Source organism: Brachycentrus maculatus, unplaced genomic scaffold (genome assembly GCF_059751285.1).
Source record: "Brachycentrus maculatus isolate JH-2025_06_01 unplaced genomic scaffold, ASM5975128v1 h1tg000027l, whole genome shotgun sequence".
Classification (NCBI taxonomy): domain Eukaryota; kingdom Metazoa; phylum Arthropoda; class Insecta; order Trichoptera; family Brachycentridae; genus Brachycentrus; species Brachycentrus maculatus.
This window is the reverse complement of record NW_028280781.1, coordinates 748,889-771,475: the sequence shown is the minus strand read 5'-3', so window position 1 is coordinate 771,475 and position 22,587 is coordinate 748,889. Positions and strand designations below refer to the sequence as shown.

The 22,587-nt window shown below is 29.9% G+C and overlaps 1 protein-coding gene across 1 annotated transcript in view; it reads left to right on the top strand.

Moving 5' to 3' along the window:
- LOC148312987 (acetylcholine receptor subunit alpha-like 2) overlaps positions 1–22,587 on the top strand; it is a 120,142-nt gene that overhangs the window by 79,831 nt on the left and 17,724 nt on the right. The window contains 1 exon segment of the mRNA XM_088270655.1: positions 17,910–18,090. Coding sequence (XP_088126781.1) covers positions 17,910–18,090 — 181 coding nt within the window.

Genomic DNA, 22,587 nt, shown 5'->3' with positions numbered 1-22,587 from the left:
ATAGTATGAAATTGAAATACTTGTGTAAATAATAAAAACATTAATATTTATCTATACATTTAAAAAAGAATAATAGGATTACGATTAGATCGAATGTATTGTAATAATGATTATATTTATAAGTGGTATCGAATAATATTTTTTTACATCAGAATTAAATAATATGCAAATACTTTTGATAATACATAGGATCACGATTAGATCAAATGTATTGTAATAAAGAATATATTAATAAGTGGTATCGAATTATAAATTTCTACAGCATAATTAAATTATTAGAAAATGCTTTTGATAATAGGATCATGATAAGATCAAATGTATTGATATAAAGAATCTATTTATAAGTGGTATCGAATAATAATTTTCTACAGCATAATTAAATAATAAGATAATGCTTTTGATAATCGGATCATGATATGATCAAATGCATTGTAATAAAGAATCTATTTATAAGTGGTATCGAATAATAAATTTCTACAGCATAATTAAATAATAAGATAATGCTTTTGATAATCGGATCATGATATGATCAAATGCATTGTAATAAAGAATATATTTATAAGTGGTATCGAATAATAAATTTCTACAGCATAATTAAATAATAAGATAATGCTTTTGATAATCGGATCATCATATGATCAAATGCATTGTAATAAAGAATATATTTATAAGTGGTATCGAATAATAAATTTCTACAACATAATTAAATAATAAGATAATGCTTTTGATAATCGGATCATGATATGATCAAATGCATTGTAATAAAGAATCTATTTATAAGTGGTATCGAATAATAAATTTCTACAGCATAATTAAATAATAAGATAATGCTTTTGATAATCGGATCATGATATGATCAAATGCATTGTAATAAAGAATCTATTTATAAGTGGTATCGAATAATAAATTTCTACAGCATAATTAAATAATAAGATAATGCTTTTGATAATCGGATCATGATATGATCAAATGCATTGTAATAAAGAATCTATTTATAAGTGGTATCGAATAATAAATTTCTAAGCATAAATAAATAATAAGCAAATGCTTTTGATAATAGGATCACGATTAGATCAATCGTATTGTAATAAATTATCGATTTATAAATGGTTATGTTTGTATAGTGGTATGTTTGTATAATCGGGTGCAATTTCAATCAAAATTCATACACCAAAACTCGTATTTCTATTCTCCTATTGTAAAATAGTTCTCTCTATTGCGACGGTCTGCACCTACTGCATATATATCGTGTGTGTCTTATAACAATACATTGCATGTGAGTATTGTAACATCCCATTACACCCTACATAGTTCACATAGTTCAAGCCATTAGAGTGCAAACGCTGAAATTGCCGCACAGCATGCAGTCATATCGATTAATAAAAATGTACCCGTGCAAATGACGGCAAATGTACCTTTGATACCAAGTTACTGCATAAAAGCAACAATGGGCTCTTGTGGTATACTTGCTTAGTGTTTTTCAATATTATCAGCTTGGCTCGCATAAATGAAATAAAGACATCGGTTTTTAAAGATATTTAACAGTTTTTGTTTTGTATTCACATCTTGAATTAATTTATTTTGAACTTTTATTATTTTTAGAAATAAAAAGACTTTGTTTTTTTATCCACTTTTTATTTCTCATAATACTTTATCAATATGATCCACAAAGTTAATGCTTTCAATATTCAAAACATATTATTAACTTGCTCAGTGTTTTGCAATATTATCAGCTTGGTTCGCATAAATAAAATAAAGACATCGATTTTTAAAGATAATTTAACAGTTTTTCTTGTATTCACAACTTGAATTAATTTATTATTAACTTGTTGAGTGTCATGGAGTATTGTTAGACTGGGTCGTATAAATAAAAAAAAGACATGGATTTTTAAAGATTTTTTAACAGTTTTTCTTGTATTCACAACTTTAATTAATTTATTATTAACTTGCTCAGTGTTTTGCAGTATTGTTTGACTGGGTCGTATAAATAAAATAAATACATCTATTTTAAAAAATATTTCAAAACTTTTACATAAACAATAAATTTGTGAAGTCTTTTGCCATATTATCAGACTACGTCGCATAAAACAATGAAAGACATAGTTTTTTTAAAGTTACAGTTAAGTTACAGTTGACAATAAGGGTCATTCATACATATATGTAAAATATCAACAGCAAAAGTCTTTTCAGAAACGGTATAAAAACAATCTTAAAAACGTTTCCCTTCTTATCGATCACGAACATTTTTTTAAAGCCCGTTTTATTCAAAGTACCAAGAAATTCCCATTTCTTTTGAAATCACCAATTTGCTGATTCTGTTTAACTGTTAAGGTTCAGTGAACACGACACCCGGAGCCGGCAGCGCCTAATGCCCTATATGTGTTTTTCTTTTTTTTTCTTTTTTCTCTCAAATGGAAAGCGCTTTCGGGGAGCGTCAATGCATAAAATCACTCTTCACTTAATCCATCAGCAGATAAAATGCAAACACTCCATACAAAAGGGTTTTATTTGTCGGCCAGCGCTTCCGCAATTAACGGACGATTTCCCGGCCCCGGTATAAAACAATGATAAATTGACCGTTCATTCGGCAATATCGCTGTTTAATAGATTTTGATTTTGCGGTTTAATCCGCCAGTGGGTCGCTTGACAAATGGGCGTAAAAGTTGAAACGCCGTTTTTAGGCGTCATTTATTAAGCTTGCAATAAGAATGTTATTTATTGACTAGTTTTGAGAACTTAAAATGTTCACATCATCAGGTTAAAATACAAAACGTTTGTATTCTGGTCTATTAATAAAACCACCTGTAGTTCTCAAAATTTGTTGAGTTTATACATTGATTAACTTAAAATTGTCTTATTAAATTACTTTTACGTGGCCGAAAATTAAATTACACCCATTTTAAGGTATGATGAGATGCGCAAGGAATAATCTGCAAAGCCTCTGTTGCAGAGGCTTGTCTGCAGGTAGGATAATTAGAAAAGGGAAGGAAAAGAATGACACCCTGACCAATTGAAAATGAATACATCTTGAATTCGTTTTGCAATTGTTGAGAATCGAACCCACAACGACAGTTTCACTGTCGAGCGTCTACCCGACAACGCCATGGCACCTGTCGTTAAATGTTGAATATTTACATATATATATATATATATATATATATATATATATATATTATATATATATATATATATATATATATATATATATATATATATATACATATATATATATATATATATATATATATATATATATATATATATATATATATATATATATATATATATATATATATATATATATATAAATATATTTATAGATATATATATATATATATATATATATATATATATATATATGTATATATACATATATATATATATATATATATATATTTATATATATATATATATATATATATATATATATATATATATATATATATATATATATATATATATATATATATATATATATATATAAATATATTTATAGATATATATATATATATATATATATATATATATATATATATATATATATATATATATATATATATATATATATGTATATATATATATATATATATATATATATATATGTATATATATATATATATATATATATGTATATATATCTATATATATATATATATATATATATATATATATATATATATATATATATATATATATATATATATATATATATATATATATATATAAATATATATAAATATATATATATATATATATATATATATATATATATATATATATATATATATATATATATATATATATATATAAGTAGATAATGTGTGTGTTACGGGTGTGCATGCGCGCTAGTTTAACATAACCACCCTTAACCGTTCTTATACGCATAGCACTTTACCTTTGATTTAATTAGCCCGTTTTATGTTTCCCGAAAGTACGGGAGTTATATCGAGCCGCGATTCCCATTCGTTTCCCAACACAAGACAAATGCTTACACCAAATACCGAAAGGTTACTTAAAAGATCGATTAATCCAGCATTCGAGACTGACGTCACTTCCGGTCGGGTTAGCTCGGTTGATTTAATTAGCCCAAACGGAAATCTCCAATTGACTAAAAGCCGCCTTCGGATTAATGTGTGGGAGAGATCGGGATACGCCACCGATCGTATAAAACAATTTGCGGGGCGGTCGTGAAAACATCGCGGGGTGCAGTAAAAAGTTTTATGGCGCTGCGGTTCTGGAAGCCACCGGGGTAGGTACCTGCTACCTACTCGGCTGCATCGCTGAGGCATTTCTGTTTTTAAAATAAAATCCAAGAATTTGAACTACGTAGCGAATGCGCTCTTTAAAGTATTTTATTCTTGATCTCTTGTGAAAGGGAATGTATGCAAATATTTTATCTTCCCATCTCCACTGTAATTAGAAAATCGTTGGCTTTTTTGTTTTTTTTTTTATTTTATTTCATATTTATGAATTTATCAGAGCTGATATATTTATGGTAAAAAATATAAATGAATATTCGAAGTTACGAATCAGCAACAATTTATTTTGAGTTGGTTTAAGCCTTAGTTGCATATTCTTTTATAACAAACTGACATAAACTTGTCAATTTTATCTTAAATAATCATTCTTAAATATTTGCATTTTATGCAGTTTTTTAATTAAAATTAGCCACCTGTATTCTTTTCAATAATTTGACTTAATATGTATTTATATGTGTTTATAAATTAAATCATATTTGATTGAATTATGTTGGTAAATTTGCTGTTTTTTATTGAAATGATTTTTCGAATGATAAATAAACGAGAAAAAGTTGGCACGATAAAGTATTTCAAGTGCTTGATCAGGTCAGGAATCGAAATAATCGGCGGATATGAATGGGGAGATGTATAAATGTGGATAAGGTGAAAATTGTTTACAAAGAAAGAAGACAGATTGGTATGGGGTTCTATCCTCTCTGGCTACTCCTACGAAGAAGCGGTGTGCTGGTTAGTTAGTTCGTTTTTATAAAGTAATGCTTACACATAATATCGTAACTATTATTTACAAGTAGATTACTCGCGTCTGTGCTGGAGTTTAATTAACAAAATGGCGTAATACATCTTGAAATATCAATTTTATTGAGTTCAGTTTATGGAGCTCCATAGCTCTGGCAAGAATGAAAATTCTCTTCTAAAGGACATCGTAAATCCTGTACTTCGAACGTCATCAAAATTAATTATCCTTTATTAGAGCTCAAAGCCTCCCAAGCATCTAGAAGACTATCGTATATCCCTTGATTCACGCTTATATGCCATAAATTTAGGCCAGCACAGTTTTATTTTATATGTAACTAGCAGGGTTACGAATAACAGTCTACGATCAGTTAAACTTAGAAGAGAAAAAACACTTTCTTCATTTCGACAATCAAAAATTTTAACAAACGTGGATATATTTTGGGTTGAAAGTTACAATACGTGTGAAGTTCAAACATTCTTAACTTTTTTTTAAGAAAAAAATAATCCTTCGTTATTCTAAAAAATTCAACAATTGATTCTGCAGCCACTTTGTGGTAATAGCGTCGAATCGCGTGTCATAATAGATTTGTTAAAAGTGGTATATAATATAGAAAATGTTATATTTCTTTTTAAACAAAAAAGATAATATTTGTACTTACTACATAATGATCTGAAAAATAATCGTTTAAGCAATTCGCTTATCAAATAACAGTATTTTACAAATCTGGCGATATATTGTATCATTGATTGTGTATAATATCATATTGATACCCGTATATTTATAATGTTTTCTTTTGAAACAGATGCGCGCAATCCCAATGAAATTTCAATATTTTTTAATAAGACTGTAAATTTATGATGAGGAATTCGGGAATTTATATTTTTTTTAAAGAAAAAATAGTAGCACCATATGACGACATCAAAATTTACTCGTATTCTCACGAATTGAAATTCAAAAGTATATCTTTTACATCCACTTATTAAGTTTGCTGATTTCAACTTCAGTAATGGTATATTTTTTGTTTTGAATATTGAAAGCATTAAATTTGTAGATCATATTGATATATTATTTCGAGAAATAAAAATGCTTTGTGCTCTGATCCAATTACATTTTTATTAACCAGCTAGTTTCAGCAACAACCTGTCGCCCTCTTCAGGGTTTAATTAATTACTAATAGTAAATTAATTGGTAATAAATTAATAGGTAATAAATTAAACCCTGAAGAGGGCAAAAGGTTGTTGTCGAAACTAGTTGGTTAATAAAAATGTGAGTGGATCAGAACACAAAGTATTTTTATTTCTTGAAAAAGAATATTTTTTGTTTAAAAAAAAAACTAAACACACCCCATTTAGTTACACCATCCAAATTTTTTAACGAATCCAACCGAAGATATACGAATTTTGAAGGGTACGAAGAAGTACGATTTTTGCAATTAATGACATTTGTAAAAAAAGGTAAAGTGCGTGTCCACCTCTGTGGTGTAATAGTCAGCGTATTTAACTACCGCGCTGGAGGTTCCGGGTTCTGTTCCCAGGGGGGTGAAAATAAATATTAGTGATTTTACACTGTAATATTTATTTATTATTACCCTGGTTCCTGAAGCGCAAGAGTAATCACCTTGCCTTCATGTAAGTAATGATCAAGATAACACTGCATCAATTTGATGTAGTGCCCTATGCACCATTGGGTGGGGATAAGGGTTATAAGTAAGTAAGTAATTAAGATATTCGTGAAAGCGAGTGTTTTGAAACGTATTTTATCATATTATATTACTCTAATTTTTTAGAAATTATCACAAGGACTACAATATACTTACCATATCGCTCACTCCTTTCAAGAACATCATAAATAAAAAATCGTCAATTTTCAGTTGTGTATGTTTTCGGAATGCCCAGAAAATGTATTATATCCCAGCAAAAGCGGCATATTTTTACGTTATATTTACCCGCTACAGGGCAGAATGTGTTGTTTTTGTATTTTGAAGAAAATGTATTTTTTTATAATTTTTTTAAATATACTAAATATTTTTCAAATGGAGAAAAAACCTTCATGTTTTGCCTAAAAAGATGTGTTACACAGTAAAAAGTTCAATAAGTGGCTTGGTATTTATTTTTAAAAAATTGTATTATATTTTTAAATTTTAAAAACGTTCTCCTGAAAAATCAAGATTTTTGATTTTTGACGTTCTTGAAAGGAGTGAGCGATATGTGTAATATTCGAAAAAAAAGGCAGAATCAGCACTTACTCATTAATTACTAAATACTAATTTCCCTTTTTTGATACTCCTATGATATATTTTTTCCACGACGATGAACTTTGCAGTGTCAAATTTTTCCAGGATATTAAATATTAATCACCACTTTAAAAATTATTATACGAAATTTTATAAATTTATTTTTTAATCAACTTATGTAAATGACCTGTGAAATGATTTATCTATAATTGTTCCTAATGAATACTAGCTACTACTTATTAGGTACCAGTCCAGGGTAACATTGAGTAAATATTGTATTGTGAAAAAAAATGTGTTTAATATTAATAATAATAAAACCCTTATCCGCACCCCAATGGTGCATAGGGCACTGCATTATATAAACACAGTGTTATTTTGATCGTCAACACACAAAGGAAAGGTAATCAGCCCTCCGCTTCAGGTACCAGTCCAGGGTTTGTTTAGTAAAATAAAAATACATTAGAATGAAAAGTGTGTGTAAAGTTTTATTTAATTTTTATTTATAAATATATATTTTAAAAAAAAAAGATAAATATTTCTGTTTTTTTTATTATTCACACAAAAATTTCAATTTCATACTATTTCTGTAAGATTAAGCGGCTCATTATTAGAAATTGGTATTAAATTGTGGAAAATGTGTTCGAACCGAGAAACTCAGACTTAAGAGTCCGCGACACTAACCACGGAACCACAACCCGATAAATATAGTAAAATGAAAATGTAAAAATAAGGCATCTTGTAAAAAAAGGGCGATTTATTTTGTTTCAAAGAGAAATCTCTTTATAACACGAGATCGTAATAATTTGTACCACTTTGGGGGAACTAAAAGATAAACTTTCTAACGGAAAAAACGCTTTTTTGGCAATTCCATCAGTTACCTTCCCAAAAAACAGCCATCAATTCGGTCTTTACTGACAGTGAGCTGAATCGGAAAAGTGCTGCGTACAGAAAATTCATACAAAAGCATGAATTCTGCAGATAGTACGTAAACTGCGAGCTTGAACAAACCTGACACATAGTAACCCGTTTCATTTTATTATACCGTTGAAGCGAAAAATCATTTTAATTACAATTTTTCGCAAATTCATTTAAGACCCATCCAATTATATTTATTACCTTTATAATTTCACATTACTTTTTGTCCGCCTCCGTAGTGTAATGGTCAGCACATTTAGCTACCATGCTGGAGGTTTTGGGTTCGATTACTAGGGGTCAAATAAATATATCGCTCACCCCTTTCAAGAACGTCATAAATCAAAAAACATCATTTTTCAGGAGAACGTTTTTAAAGTTTAAAAATATAATACAAAGTATTAAAAATAAATATCAATCCTCTTATTGAACTTTTTACTGTGCAACAGATCTTTTTAGGTAAAACCTGAAGGTTTTTTTTCCATCACAAAATATTTCGTATATTTAAAAAAATAATTAAACAATACCTTTTCTTCAAAATGCAAAAACAACACTTTCTGCCCTGTAGCGCGTAAATATTAAGTAAAGAATATGCCGCTTTTGCTGGGATAGTGAACATTTTCTGGGCATTCCGAAAACATACACAACGGAAAATTGACGATTTTTGATTTATAACGTTCTTGAAAGGAGTGAGCGATATGTGATTTTTCACTCTAGTATTTATTCGATTTCACCCTTGACTGGTACCTGAAGCGTAGGGGTGATCACCTTTCCTTCGTTTGTTAACTATCAAAATAACTCTGCGTTTATATTATGCTGTGCCCTATGCACCATCGGGTACGGATGAGAGTTTGATGAATAATTTGACAAAACTTACTTGTCATCACGCCGCTTCCCCACAGGAGTGGGTAGAGAGAATAAAACACCACACCAACCTGGCTTTGCAAAAAACCTTTGCCTTTTCCTCATTCATGCGCCTCCTCATACATACTTGTCGATAATTCCGAAATCGGTAGTCATAACACACTGTTTTATGTGGTATTACACAAAATGAACGATGATGAATGAACAGGAGAGTGTTATATTGCCATACCACAAAGTTAACGATGCTTTAAACATACGAACCCAGCTTAATAATCGAAAACCGTTTGAGATTATGACCGGATTTCAGAAACTGATATTAGATAGACTGGCTAAAAAGCCGTCTCTTAATGGTTTTATCTGCATTTTAGGAAAAAATATTTCCATTAGAAAAAAATCGGAAATTAAATTAAAGTGGAACGGATGTCGACATCAATAATTTAGTAAAGATTTATCAAATATGTATCAAAGATTATCAAAGATTTTAAATTTAAATTTATCAGATGTATCAAATATTTTAAAATAATATTAAAATGAGTATCTTTAACGTAATTAAAAAAATTGGTTCTGTTATTGATAAAAATATCTTTTTTCATGAAAATTTAAAAATATAAACATTATAACTGAACTCTGAATTCAGCAAGTCTCAAAGGATTAAGGCTTTGATATAATTATTTTCAAATAAGTTCTTTTGAAAGCTTTTCCCTTGCAAAGGAAATGTAATTGGCAATACTAAGTTTTTTATTCCCTTTATCCCCGACATGCGACCTCCGGACGAGACCTTAAAACCTTTCAATACTGTGGACCGTAGACAATTTTCTACGTAACTTCTTACATAAGGGGAAATGCAGCTAAAACGTAAAGTAAATAGCGTTGGAGCAAAACATGCACTCCGGGCAAAACTTTATATTTCATATTAAGGGAAGTTCCATCAACAAGTTTTGTTTTCTTTTTTCAATATAGTACTTTAATTTGCAACATTCTGAGTGTGTCCAAATACTTGTTCACAAAATTTGGATTATCTCCAATTACAGGAGTTATTTTCATATTATTTTTTGACATCTCATCAAAGATGAAGAAGAATATGGTATTTTCTGGCGTTTCTCATGTGTGTGATTATAATCCAGGATTCGGATCTCAAATACTAATATAAGAGTTTCTGCTTAATAAAAGGCTTCTTTACATCTCACCAATAGATGTCTCTAGTGAAGTTCTAGTGATTCAAGAACAAGGTTTCTAAATTGGTTCATATTTATGGAACTTCCAAGAATTTGAGTAGTGTGGTTGTCAATAATGGGTAGAATTGGTGAATGTTACACGTGTGTAAAGTGATCACTTAAACCAGCCTATGACGGTCGTCAGCCCCGTAAATGCCCAGACTCCCATATTCTTCTTCATCTTTGATGAGATGTCAAAAAATAATAGTACTTTAATGTTACATTGTAAGGTATCTTTTATATCTTGGTTATATTAGATTAGGTTTAGAAACTAAAAGCACTGTTATATGCTTAACTAGAGTTTAAATTCACTAAGTAAACTCTACCACATCAATGCTATTCAATTGAGGTACGAAGAGGTCAGTAATCATGGTTCTGTAGCGCTCTGTATTGACCGTAACATTCTGGCCGGCATCGTCTTTTTAAAAATATGGATTAATGATTCCACCTGCCCATAAAGCACACCAAACAGTGACTTTTAATGGATGTAAGGGCGTCTTGACAAAAGCTTCTGGGTTTTCTCCACTCTAAATTCGGCAATTCTGCTTACTGACAAAGCCATTTAACCAAAGCTGTGTCTCATTACTGAACAAAAATTTTGCATTGATAAAAAAAGGATCAAGATTAATATTGTTTTAGCCTATTCACCAAACGTACGACGCGCACAATTATCATTCAGTCTATTCATGATGAAATGGCAAAATGGACTACAAATCAACTGTCAGCTGTCCTAAAAATTTACAGACTGTAGAAAAAATGTTGCCAGTTTAAAAACCAAACGTTTAAAAAAACCTAAACTGTTCTTAACCACTTGCAAGCATATCGCTTTCTACTTATATTCTATCAATTTCTTATGGCGCTCTCGTCGTGTTTTTCATTCAATCATACACAAAAGTTTTCAGAACAAAATATCTCTGCGAAATTGAGTATCAAATAAGCTTTAACTCCCTCGATCTTACTAAAAAAATATTATTTAAAAATATATGAGTATCCTGATACCATCTTAAAACAACTTGGGACTTTTATTAAACGTTATAAAAATCAATAAAAAAAAAACTTATTTCGTTTATAAACGTATTTCGTTTTTAGCCTCTTTATTTTTGGTACTACTTTTGCAACCAGTTTCGACATGTACAAAGAATAACAAACCATCCCTGAAGAAGACATGGTAAAAATACATTAAGAATAACATTACTCCTTATGTATCGTTTAATTTCATCTAAGTATTATTTTTTTTAATGTTAAATTGTTGGAAATTAATATTTCAAAGGTTTTTACCGATTGCTTTGAAAATTTTGTTTACGGCAACGGCAGCGCTTTCAATTGGACGTAACAGCCGCATTCGCAATACTAAACATTGCTTAGGGAAGACAGCTTGCTTTTTGGTAGCTGCCAAAATATCGTTTACCCTTAAATGAGTGCTTTCTCTTTTCTTTCTTTTCCATTTAAACAGAGAGCTATAGCAATGCTTGGCCGAGTTCAGCAAGTCTTTTAACTTTTTTTTTTTAATTGTACTTTAATTTTTTAAGCTTATGTTTATACATTACTTTTAAAGCAGTTTTATATTATAATGATTATTACGTAATGTGCAGAAGCTTAGACATGGCGTGAAAATAAGCATTTTTATTACCACGTAATATGACCACAAGGAGTATTAACAAATAAATCCGCCCTTAATAACGTGGTCAGTGTCTTGAAACTCCAGGGGTAAAGCTAGTGTTGCAGTACAGAGAATACCAACCTTACCACTCGGGGTCTTGACAAAAAATTCATATCTTAAAAGAATCTTAGAACTTTAAGAAAATAACATATGGTAGTCTGAGCTTTAAAAACAACAGGGCCTACGACTTATAATCGATAAGTTTATGTAACCACTTTATGCATTTTAAAACTGTTTTTTATTAAATTATACTATTGTAATTAAATTACATTTATTTCTTGAATGTTTTTCGCAGATACTTCATGGCATATTTTATAAATTTAAATAAAAATAAAACAACTTTGCTGTAACCACTTTTTTTTGGTACTTATTCGCTGCGCAATGCTCAATAAAAACAACATTTAGGAGTTTTTTCTCGTTTTTTAAATCACATTTTCATATGGTGTACGGAGCGCGTGGATATTTTTGGTATCATAAAAGAAGGGTAATTAACTATAACCTAACTTTGAGTATTTCAATGTTTTAAAATTAGTTCATAAACCCTGATGATGATAAGGTTCTCGTCGAAACCGATTGGAAAAAATGTACCAATAAAAAATGGTTGAAACAAAGTTGTTTTATGTCATAAAATTATAATAAATTTACTTTCATTCTTTAAAGAAAATTAATATGTATGGAATGAAGCATGAATATAAAACGGGTTTTTTTTATCCTTCATTCATTTGTATACATTTCAGTGTATCATTTTTTCTGCTCCCAGTTTAAACAAATAAAAGACTAACAGCGAAAACTAAACTGGCAGTACACAATAGATTCCTGGTATCACCCCATATGCATGGAAATAAAGTATGGATTTGGCAAAAGGAGAATAAATATAGACTGATTGCAGTCGAGATGCAATTCCTCAGACCTTGGACGAACGTGTAGTACAAAAATGTATCATAGATGAAGGAATGGTAAAATAAGGAACGAATGCAAGACATAAGCATTATTGATAAAATTTAGATAGGTATGTTGAGATGGTGCGGATTTGTGAAACAAATTAGTTGAAAAAGAACAGTAAAACAAATTCATGAGGCAAATTAAGTTGAAAATAGGACCAGATGGAGACCGAAAAAAACTTGACATTATCAAGTAATTCAAATGCTCCTATAATCACCGCAAATCGCAAAAAATTGTCGTGTACATATGATGAGATGCATTAATTTCCAAGTGGCGAAGAATGTTTGCAATGTACCATTTGAGTAGTAAATATTTTGAAGTAGCATAAAATATAATTTTGTGTATTTTTACTTCAATGTTTGAAAAAGTCTTAAGTGCTTTTTTTACTTTCTTACTTTTTTCTGACATTGCATTTGTTTAATACGTTTAACGATCCCTGTTGAAATGCATTCTCACTTAATATGGCTTTATTTTTCAAAAATATATAGAACAGATTTAATTGCAAAGCCAGACTAGGGTGTCATTGCCACAAGATGGGGTGGTGAGGTGGTGTCAAGGATTAAATTAATGGCTTTGAACTTTAGCCAAGAAAGCTTTAAATATCTCTCGATCAATTTCATAGCAAAAAGCTGTACCGTATGGTCAATTTACTGATAGCATGTTAAGTAATCATTTCTTCAGTGGTCTCGCCTTTATGATAAGTTTCCAATTTTTACAAGCTTTCACGGGTAAAAGTATATGAGCTCGAAACCCTAAGCCCCTGTCTCTATTTATATTTCATTACATACTTTTCTTTATGCATTTTTTCATAAAGCAGATATGTCATATATTCTTATTTATTTTATTTCATTAATTTTTGGTCATTCATTTCGTTACAATTGACAGAAATCTATCAGGTTTTCCGTGCCCAGGGCACATTTTACAAGACTTTTTTCTAAAAATATTAAATTATTAATTTTTCTATCATGAGTCATGTAATGATGTAATGGCCAAATGATACGATCTATTTCAAATCTTCTCACCTCTGTCATGCAATTATGACCAGCTTTTTTTATACAAGGGTTCGTTATTTTATGACTCTGTGGACAAAATAGGTTTTTCAATTAAAATTTGACATTTTACATAGCAAATTGGACGTTATATTGCATTTTATTTAAGAAAAAAATAGTAAAATTAATATGAGTACTGATTATGAGTTTTTTTTTGAAAACTCAGCATATTTGATAATAAATATAATACAGTGTTGGTACTTACAGGTATTACTTCCTATCATAGGCTGGTTATATAATTACTTTATACACGCGAAAAAATTATTACTCAACTCAACCATAGATTGTGCTGAGAACTCATTTGTGAAATAAGGCATCAATGAAAGGATAAATACTACTTCCGAAATTAGAGTATTGTGGTATTCATTCACTGGTAGAATGGTGAATCTTACACTTATATAAAATGGCCACTTAAACCAACCTACGACAGGTCGTAAGCCCTGTAAATGCCCAAAATACCTTATTCTTCTTCTTCAAGGTTGAGATGTTAGTATGTGAGTTTGTTAAAACTATGTTTTTCGACAACTAAACTTAAATATGACATTTTTATTGAGCACGGTAGAGTTTGTGGGATGTAGTAATTACTAAAGTAAGTTATTTATTTATCAACTTACAGTTGATTTACCCATGAAAGCTGAAAACTTTCTGTGACGTAAAACACGTTCTAAGAAACGTGGAAATAGCTTAAAGTTCACGTAAATCATAATTTTTGGGTAGCCATTACTACGATTTATCGCGAGCTAGTAATATAAAAGTTGGGGAAAATGCATTTCAAAAGGAAAATATGGAAAATTCGTCCCGGTGCCTAGAGAAGAAAACAATTTCAGAAACATTCTAGGAAATCATATTACCTCCTATCGCCGTTTATTTTTTAGGGTGTTCAAAGTATAAAGAAAATATATTTTTATTTTAATCATATTTTTGTCTGCGTTTTGCGGTTACAATTAATAATAAAAATATACGTTTATATTTTTTTTTTATCTAAGACAATTATTGTTATTGCAGTTTAAAAAACTCAAATATTAGTTTGATAAACTCAAAACGTTTGATGAACTAAAAAAATCCACGTTTTGTGTAATAAATACCACATTTTCTAAAAATCTACTGACACTCGTTTTGATGCATTCCGCATCATTTTCATAGACCGAAAATTTCATTTAATTATTTATCGAAAAAGAAAAATATTTGGGTTTTTATTATTTACAAAAACACTTCAATTTCATACTATTTTTGTGAGCCTAGGCGGCTCATTATTAGAAATAGGTATCAAAGTGTGGTAGAGTGGGTCGAACCGAGAAACTCTGACACTAGAGTCCGCGACACTAACCATGGGATCACAACCCGAAACTGATGTCGAATGAATCGAAACACGTGTCGCATTAGATTTTAAGAAATAGTGTTTGTCACAAGTAAAAATTAAATTTAAAATGGATAGATTAGTTAGATGGTGACTGTCGAACCTGTTAAAGTGGGATAAACGATAGCCCGCAACATAATTTACTTTAAACCTAAGTAAAATTTAACGTCATTGAATATTTTACTGAAAACATCTTTTTTTTCGAAATAAATACAAGGGTTTGACAAAAAATGGGTTATTGAAAGGTAAGGAGTTGAAAAAATGATAAAGAATGTAAAAAAATAATATATTTTTCTATTCCTTTTTAAATCAAACACAGATTTTTTGAGTTACAGTTGATTTTATAAGTTGTATTTTACTAACAAAAAACACATAAAAATTCATACTGTGACAATTGTTTCGCCTAGTTATGGCATTTTCAAACGAATGTGAAGATCAAATGGACTGACGGTCCTTGAAGTGACAGTCATTTAAAAATTCATACATAAATTAAAATGGAGTTTTACAAATTGAAACGCCAAATCAATAAATAATAATATATTTTCTTTAAAAAATCCTTTATATATTCTTGAAAAAAATTGTACAAATACAATACGTGTGGATTCTTATCTTCTTTTTATGTGTGGATCAGATTTTATGACACGTTACATTTTCATTCATATTACTTTACCCCATTATTCCGATCTTGCGCGCATTAAATTTTTATTTTAACTTCGCAAAATACTTGGGTTATCGCTTTTTTTAGAAGTTTGCTTAATTTGATTCTTGTTACATTATGTAGAGCAGCTGTGAAGTCGCGCTGTAACAAAGACCAAACAATTAACGTGCGCGTCTGGCAACGCTCCGTTTCTCATTCAATAAATTTCCCTTTCAACTTACATAACTTTACCTCGTTATGACAGCACCGTTCTTCAATATTACGATACTTTATCTCTTCTTGACGAGTTTCGGAAAGCCCAGAAGGCTGAGCTCTTCCATTTTTTATTCCGTCCTTTGTTATCTCGGATAATTAAAAATGATTAATATCGAATCAGGTTGACAGAACACTTTATCTTATTACTTTTATACGGTTTAGGAGCTTTTGAAATATTGTATAAAATATTATTGAACTAATCTTACTAACCAATAAACTATCACCCCACTTCCTCTCAGACATAGGCAGAAAGAAGTAGAAATTTGAATTGGAAATGGATAGATATTACAAAGTGAAATTAAAATTTGAAAATTATTAAATATGACCACAAAGTGATAAAAACAATTGTTTATCAATTTAAGTTTTACTTAATATTATGAATAGTGAATATCACTATTTCTTAAAACCTTAAAATCTAATATAAGAATAGTTCCGATGTATTCCGTATCATTTTCGGTGTTTGAAAATGATGCGAAATGCATCAAAACACGTGTGATAATAGATTTTGTATATATTGGTATTTACGTTGTAACACTCAATTCAAAATGGAAAGATTTTACTACAAAGTGAATGCTAAATCAAAAAATCAAATGAAATTAAGTATTAAATAAACACTAATTAACACTTCCAGCAATTTATACAAACTTTCGCGATAGCTGTCTCAAGCTTTTATAAGTAAAGGTATGCAGCCTCGAGTGCTCTGGTCATGGTCTTTTTTTTTCCTCACATATAGTTCTTATTATTCTTTCCCCATTTGCTTTCCTGTATATCAGCATTGTTCTTTATCCTTAACTCAATCATCTATATTCCTCTAAAAATATTACACTCCTAGACCCGTAGCGTAGGACTGATCAATTTGTTTTTTTTTTTTATTATCAACAAAAAGTAGTTCTGATGCGGTGCTTTATGCACCACTTGATAAACATTTTCTCCAATTGTATTATATTGACAACCACACTATTAAAATTCCTGAAACTTCTAGATATTATATGTATCAAACTCATAACACAGTGCGCGATTTCGCTAAACCCACTATGGTGGGTATAGAAAGCTTTTATTGAGCAGAGAGCTTCATCTATGTTGAATCGTTAAAAAATTTTGTGAAAAATAAATCCTTATTTCCAGATAATCCAGATTTCTGAACAAGTTTTTGGACGCACTCAAAATGTTGTAAACAAATATATTTTTTAAATCAAAATGTAACTTTGTTTTAAAATCACTATAAATATTTTATTTTAATTTATTTATTATGTCTACCGGTTTTGAAGCTAACCGCTTCTTTATCAAGACTGATTAATACTAACAGTATTAATCAGTCTTTATAATGTCTACCGGTTAGCTTCGAAACCTGTAGACATTATAATTAAGTTATAATAAAATATTTATAGCGATTTTAAAATAAAGTTACATTTTGATTATAAAATGGAAAATCACAAAAATAGTGCTTCATTCATTCAATTCCTTATCCGCACCCTATGGTGCATAGAAAACTGCATCATATAAACGCAGTGTTATCTTGATCATTAACACATGAAAGAAAGGTGATCAGCCTTCCGCTTCAGGTACCAGTCCAGGGTTATATTGTATAAATATTACAGTGAAAAAATCATATCATATCAAATATTTATTTCACCCCCCCTGGGAATCGAACCCGGGACCTCCAGTATGGTAGTCGAGCGTGCTGACCATTACACTACGGAGGCAGACAAATGCAGTGCTTCAAATATGAATTATAAATATATTTATAATATTTCTCTTTTTTGTCCCTAGTGCTGATGGTGAGTACGTGGTGACTACCATGACCAAGGCAGTTCTGCAACACTCCGGGAAGGTGATGTGGACTCCGCCAGCTATCTTCAAGTCTTCGTGTGAAATTGACGTCAGATACTTTCCCTTCGACCAGCAAACCTGCTTCCTGAAATTCGGATCTTGGACATACGATGGAGATCAGGTAAGGTTTTCAAATTTAATTTAACTTTTTACATTACCATAAAAATATTATGGCTTTACTAATAATTTCAATTTACCCTGGACTGGTACCTGAAGCGGAGGGCTGATCACCTTTCTTTCGTGTGTAAACGATCAAGATAACACTGCGTTTTTATGACGCAGTGCCCTATGAACCATTGGAGTGCGCATAAGGGTTTAAAAATAAAATTCAAAGTTATTATTAATCCTTCATGATCTTATTAAGGATTAAAGTATTTTTTGTTTATTTAATATAATGACATTTTTTATGCAATTCTATAAAATTTCTTTACATTTCTACTTAGTAAAATAATATTATTTTTATTGCGCTTAGTCTTTTTAAAAATAAAACTGAGCTCTTGTGCTTGGAGAGGGACTTTTCCTTCCTTTTTTCTTTTTTAAATACAGTTACATTACACATAACATTCTGCTCCTTAAACATCCATATTGCATTAATTCTTCAAATCTGAACGTTATACAAGTGTATAAAGTAACCACTTAAGTTAGCATATTTTTTGTTAGTTTTATGAACTGTTTTGACAATGAACCGAGTTTACTATGATTTAACATTTAAAAGCTTTCAATGCCCCTGTCACTGACAATCTTAACAAATACAACATTAATTTATTTTTTAAATATTAAAATCAATCACAGATTTAAAGATTACAGACTATTAAATAAATTGTATTTTATATTTTAAAAAAAACACACATCAAAATAATAATAATATTTTGACGATTATTTGTGACATCTGTCACATGTGATCTTCACAGTAGTTTTAAAAATGCCATAACAAGTTGAAAAAATTGTCACAAATTTTATTTGTATTTTTATGTACTTTTAATAACACAATCATTATAATAAAGTACTAATCAGTGTTTGTTTTTTGTATTTAATAAATAAATTATAATGTAGTTCAAATTATTTTTTGACATCTCAATATAAATGAAAAAGAGTACGGAAGTCAGGCCATTTACAGGGCTTACGACCATCATAGTCTGATTTAAGTGATCATTTTAAACACGTGTAACAACAGACTTCCATATTATTATTCATATTTGTTGAGATGTCAAAAATTAAATGAAAAATAACTCCTATTATTGGATATAATTCAGATTTGTGAACAATTATTTGGACGCACTCGAACCGTTGTAAAATGGAATTCTACAAACTAAACGCAAAATCTATACATAAATACAAGTTTGTAAAACCACCCCCAAATTTTCTAGATCAATTAATTGATGTTTACAGAGTATTTTGTCATTATTTCAATTCTCCTTCCGATATTTCTGCTGCTCTACTTGGCGTATTACTTTCATGGGCTCAATTACCGCCACGAACCTGCCATCCACCCTTGTGAAGTGTTTTCCACTTATTTATGCAACACTCCCGCCCTTCACGGACTCCCCCCCGGCGCCCATCAGACTTGAGAGTTTCTCCTTCCTTTTAGCATATCAGCAGTCTCCCGACCGGAAGCAGCCCTCAGACAATCCAATTTGCAGTATCCGAATTGATTTTTACTCTAGACCTGCGACAGACGTTCGTACCAGGGATGGCACTACTAATTATGTACATTTTGAATTCTTTGATCAAACCATCTCATACATACTACAATTACTTAAAGATTTCTTTTGAAAATAAATGATAAATTAAGTTGTATTAATTCAAATTCAAAGTTTTTTGTTTTCGTTTTTTTTTCTAACCGGTTTTGATAAGCACCACAGCGATGGATATGTTTGTCGAAACCGGTTGGAAAAAAGTACCATGAATAAAAGTGGGTATAAAAATGTCATAATAAGTATTGTAAGTATTGTACTATTTCACATTATAAATTCCAAATTTATAAATAATCTCATTGACTTGCTTGGAAAAATATTTTTTTTATTTACATACATAAATTAATATTTGTTACAATATATCGCTCACTCCTTTCAAGAACGTCATAAATCAAAAATCGCCAATTTTCAGTTGTGAATGTTTTCGGAATACCCAGAAAATGTACTATATCCCAGCAAAAGCGGCAAAAAAATTATTTTTTAAAAATAAAATAAATATTTTTCAAATGGAGAAAAAACCTTCAGGTTTCATCTAAAAAGATCTGTTGCACAGTAAAAAGTTTAATAAGTGGCTTGATATTTATTTTTAATACATTACATTATATTTTTAAACTTAAAAATCGTTCTCCTGAAAAATCAAGTTTTTTGATTTATGACGTTCTTGAAAGGAGTGAGCGATATGTTAACCTACGTTTTTTGTTTTTTTTTTTTTAATGTCTTATTTTAGCTGATTACGTTAATTAAAAGACTACTTTTACTGCTAAAAAGGGTAACAAAAAGCAATAACATTACTTTTAATCAAAAGCAATAAAAATATTCTACCTGCCTAAAGAGCCTAAATTATTATATCAAGGAGATTATCTTAAACAAAACAAACAACCTTACTGTGCGGATATAAATTTGTGCTGATTTCCATACAAATAAGTATCGATGCCTCTAAATTTAATTGTTTTTTTAAAAATCCGAAAATCATAAGTTTCGTGAATTTAATCATTTTTTCAATTGTTAATAGGACTTCACTAGAAAATTCATGTGGGTGATCATAAATTTAATAAAAGCAAAACGATCAGACCTACGTTTAAAGCGACAGTCCAGGTGGTATAAGATAACTTTTTTCTATTTTTTAGTCTAAACCACTGTAACAAACCACCTTACCAAGAGATGAACAAAATTCCAATACCGTTTTTTCGTTATTAATTTACAAACTTTCCTCATTACCGAAGCGTTGAGTAACTCAATTCGTAACCTTTCCGCTCGATCAGCCAAAGATTAATCTCCCCTAGTTCATGTTGTTGGAAAGGTATTCTTTTTAAATTCGTATTTTTTTCATGCTGGCACCCCTAAACCGATAGGATTCAAGGAGTTTGTCGGCCTCGTAAATCATAAGATATTTTTCAGTTCATTAAACTATTTACCCCGGAGGCATCGCACACTGGAATTGAATGTGGATGTACTTGAAAAAGAATATGCTTTTACATTTTATTTATAAAAAAATAGCGAATTTATTGATGTAATTTTTTATTGATTTATTTAATTTAAAATATTGTTCGTGAACTTTTTATTCCTCTCATTCCACACTGAAAAATGCATAAGACTTATAAATGTTCTCGTATTGATCCACTTATGATTTATTAATTCAACGTATGATAGTTTAAAATGTTTTAATCTTATGACCCTTATTGACCTAACCTAACCTAACCAATAAGGCATCTTGAAATCAGCATAAAGTTAACTTGACCATCAATAACGTAAAGATAATTACATGGTGATCAGTCCTGTGTTTCAGTGTTGTATAAAATCAATTTCAGAGTAAAATATTTATTTATTCGACCCTTGGTTATTGAACCCAAAGACTCATACACGATAGACAAATGCGCTACCCTCTGAGGTTATTTGAATATATATGATAAAAAAGGGAGAAACATGTACGAATTTAAGCCTTGAATTTTTGACATTTTATTTATATGTGCTAACAATATACGTGTCTGAAATTCTCGCAGATTTCCGATCAATTAAGATTTTTTAAATTTATAATAATCATAAAAGTAAGCAAAAATTACTAACTTACCGTGACTCTTCTTCCTCGCAAGGGTAGGCAGAGAGAATAGCCACACTACTCTCTCTTTGCAAATATTCTTCACCTACAACATTTTTAATGTGTCCAACTATGTACTTGTTAACAAAATCTGGATTATCTAAAATTACAGGAGTTATTTTTATATTATTTTTTGACATCTCATCAAAAATGATGAAGAATATGGAAGTCTGGGCATTTACGGGGCTGACGACCAAATAGATTTTCATCTCACCAATAGAAGTCTCTAGTGAAGTTCAAGAACAATGTTTCAAAATTAGTCCATATATATAGAACTTCTAAGAATTTGATAAGTGTGGTTGTCAATAATGGGTAGAATTGGTGAATATTACACGTGTGTAAAGTGGTCACTTAAACTAGCTTATGACGGTCGTCACCCCCGTAAATGCCCAGACTTCCATATTCTTCTTCATATTTGATGAGATTTAAAAAAATAATATTCTTCACCTCTTCCATATTTATTCATCACCTCATACATATCCGCCGATTATTCCAACTCCTGACCTGACCGCTTTAACGTATTTAAATAAATTTGAAATAATTTTTTTGGTTAAATTTTTTATATTATCTAACATATACCAAAATAATAAACCTTTAAAAATTGTTTGAATAATGTTTTTATTTGTTTTATTTGTAAATTTAAAATACTGGTCAATTTCCCCTGTTTCAATGTCCCTCCCATTCAGAGACAGCAGCGTCCATAGTATAGCAGGAAAGGTGATTGATCAATATCTGCGCTTTATAGCTATAAAAGCGCACTAAAAAGTATTTTACGCCTCAGTAGCTTTAGTGAAAGACTACATGATAAATATAGCATATTGATTTCGCT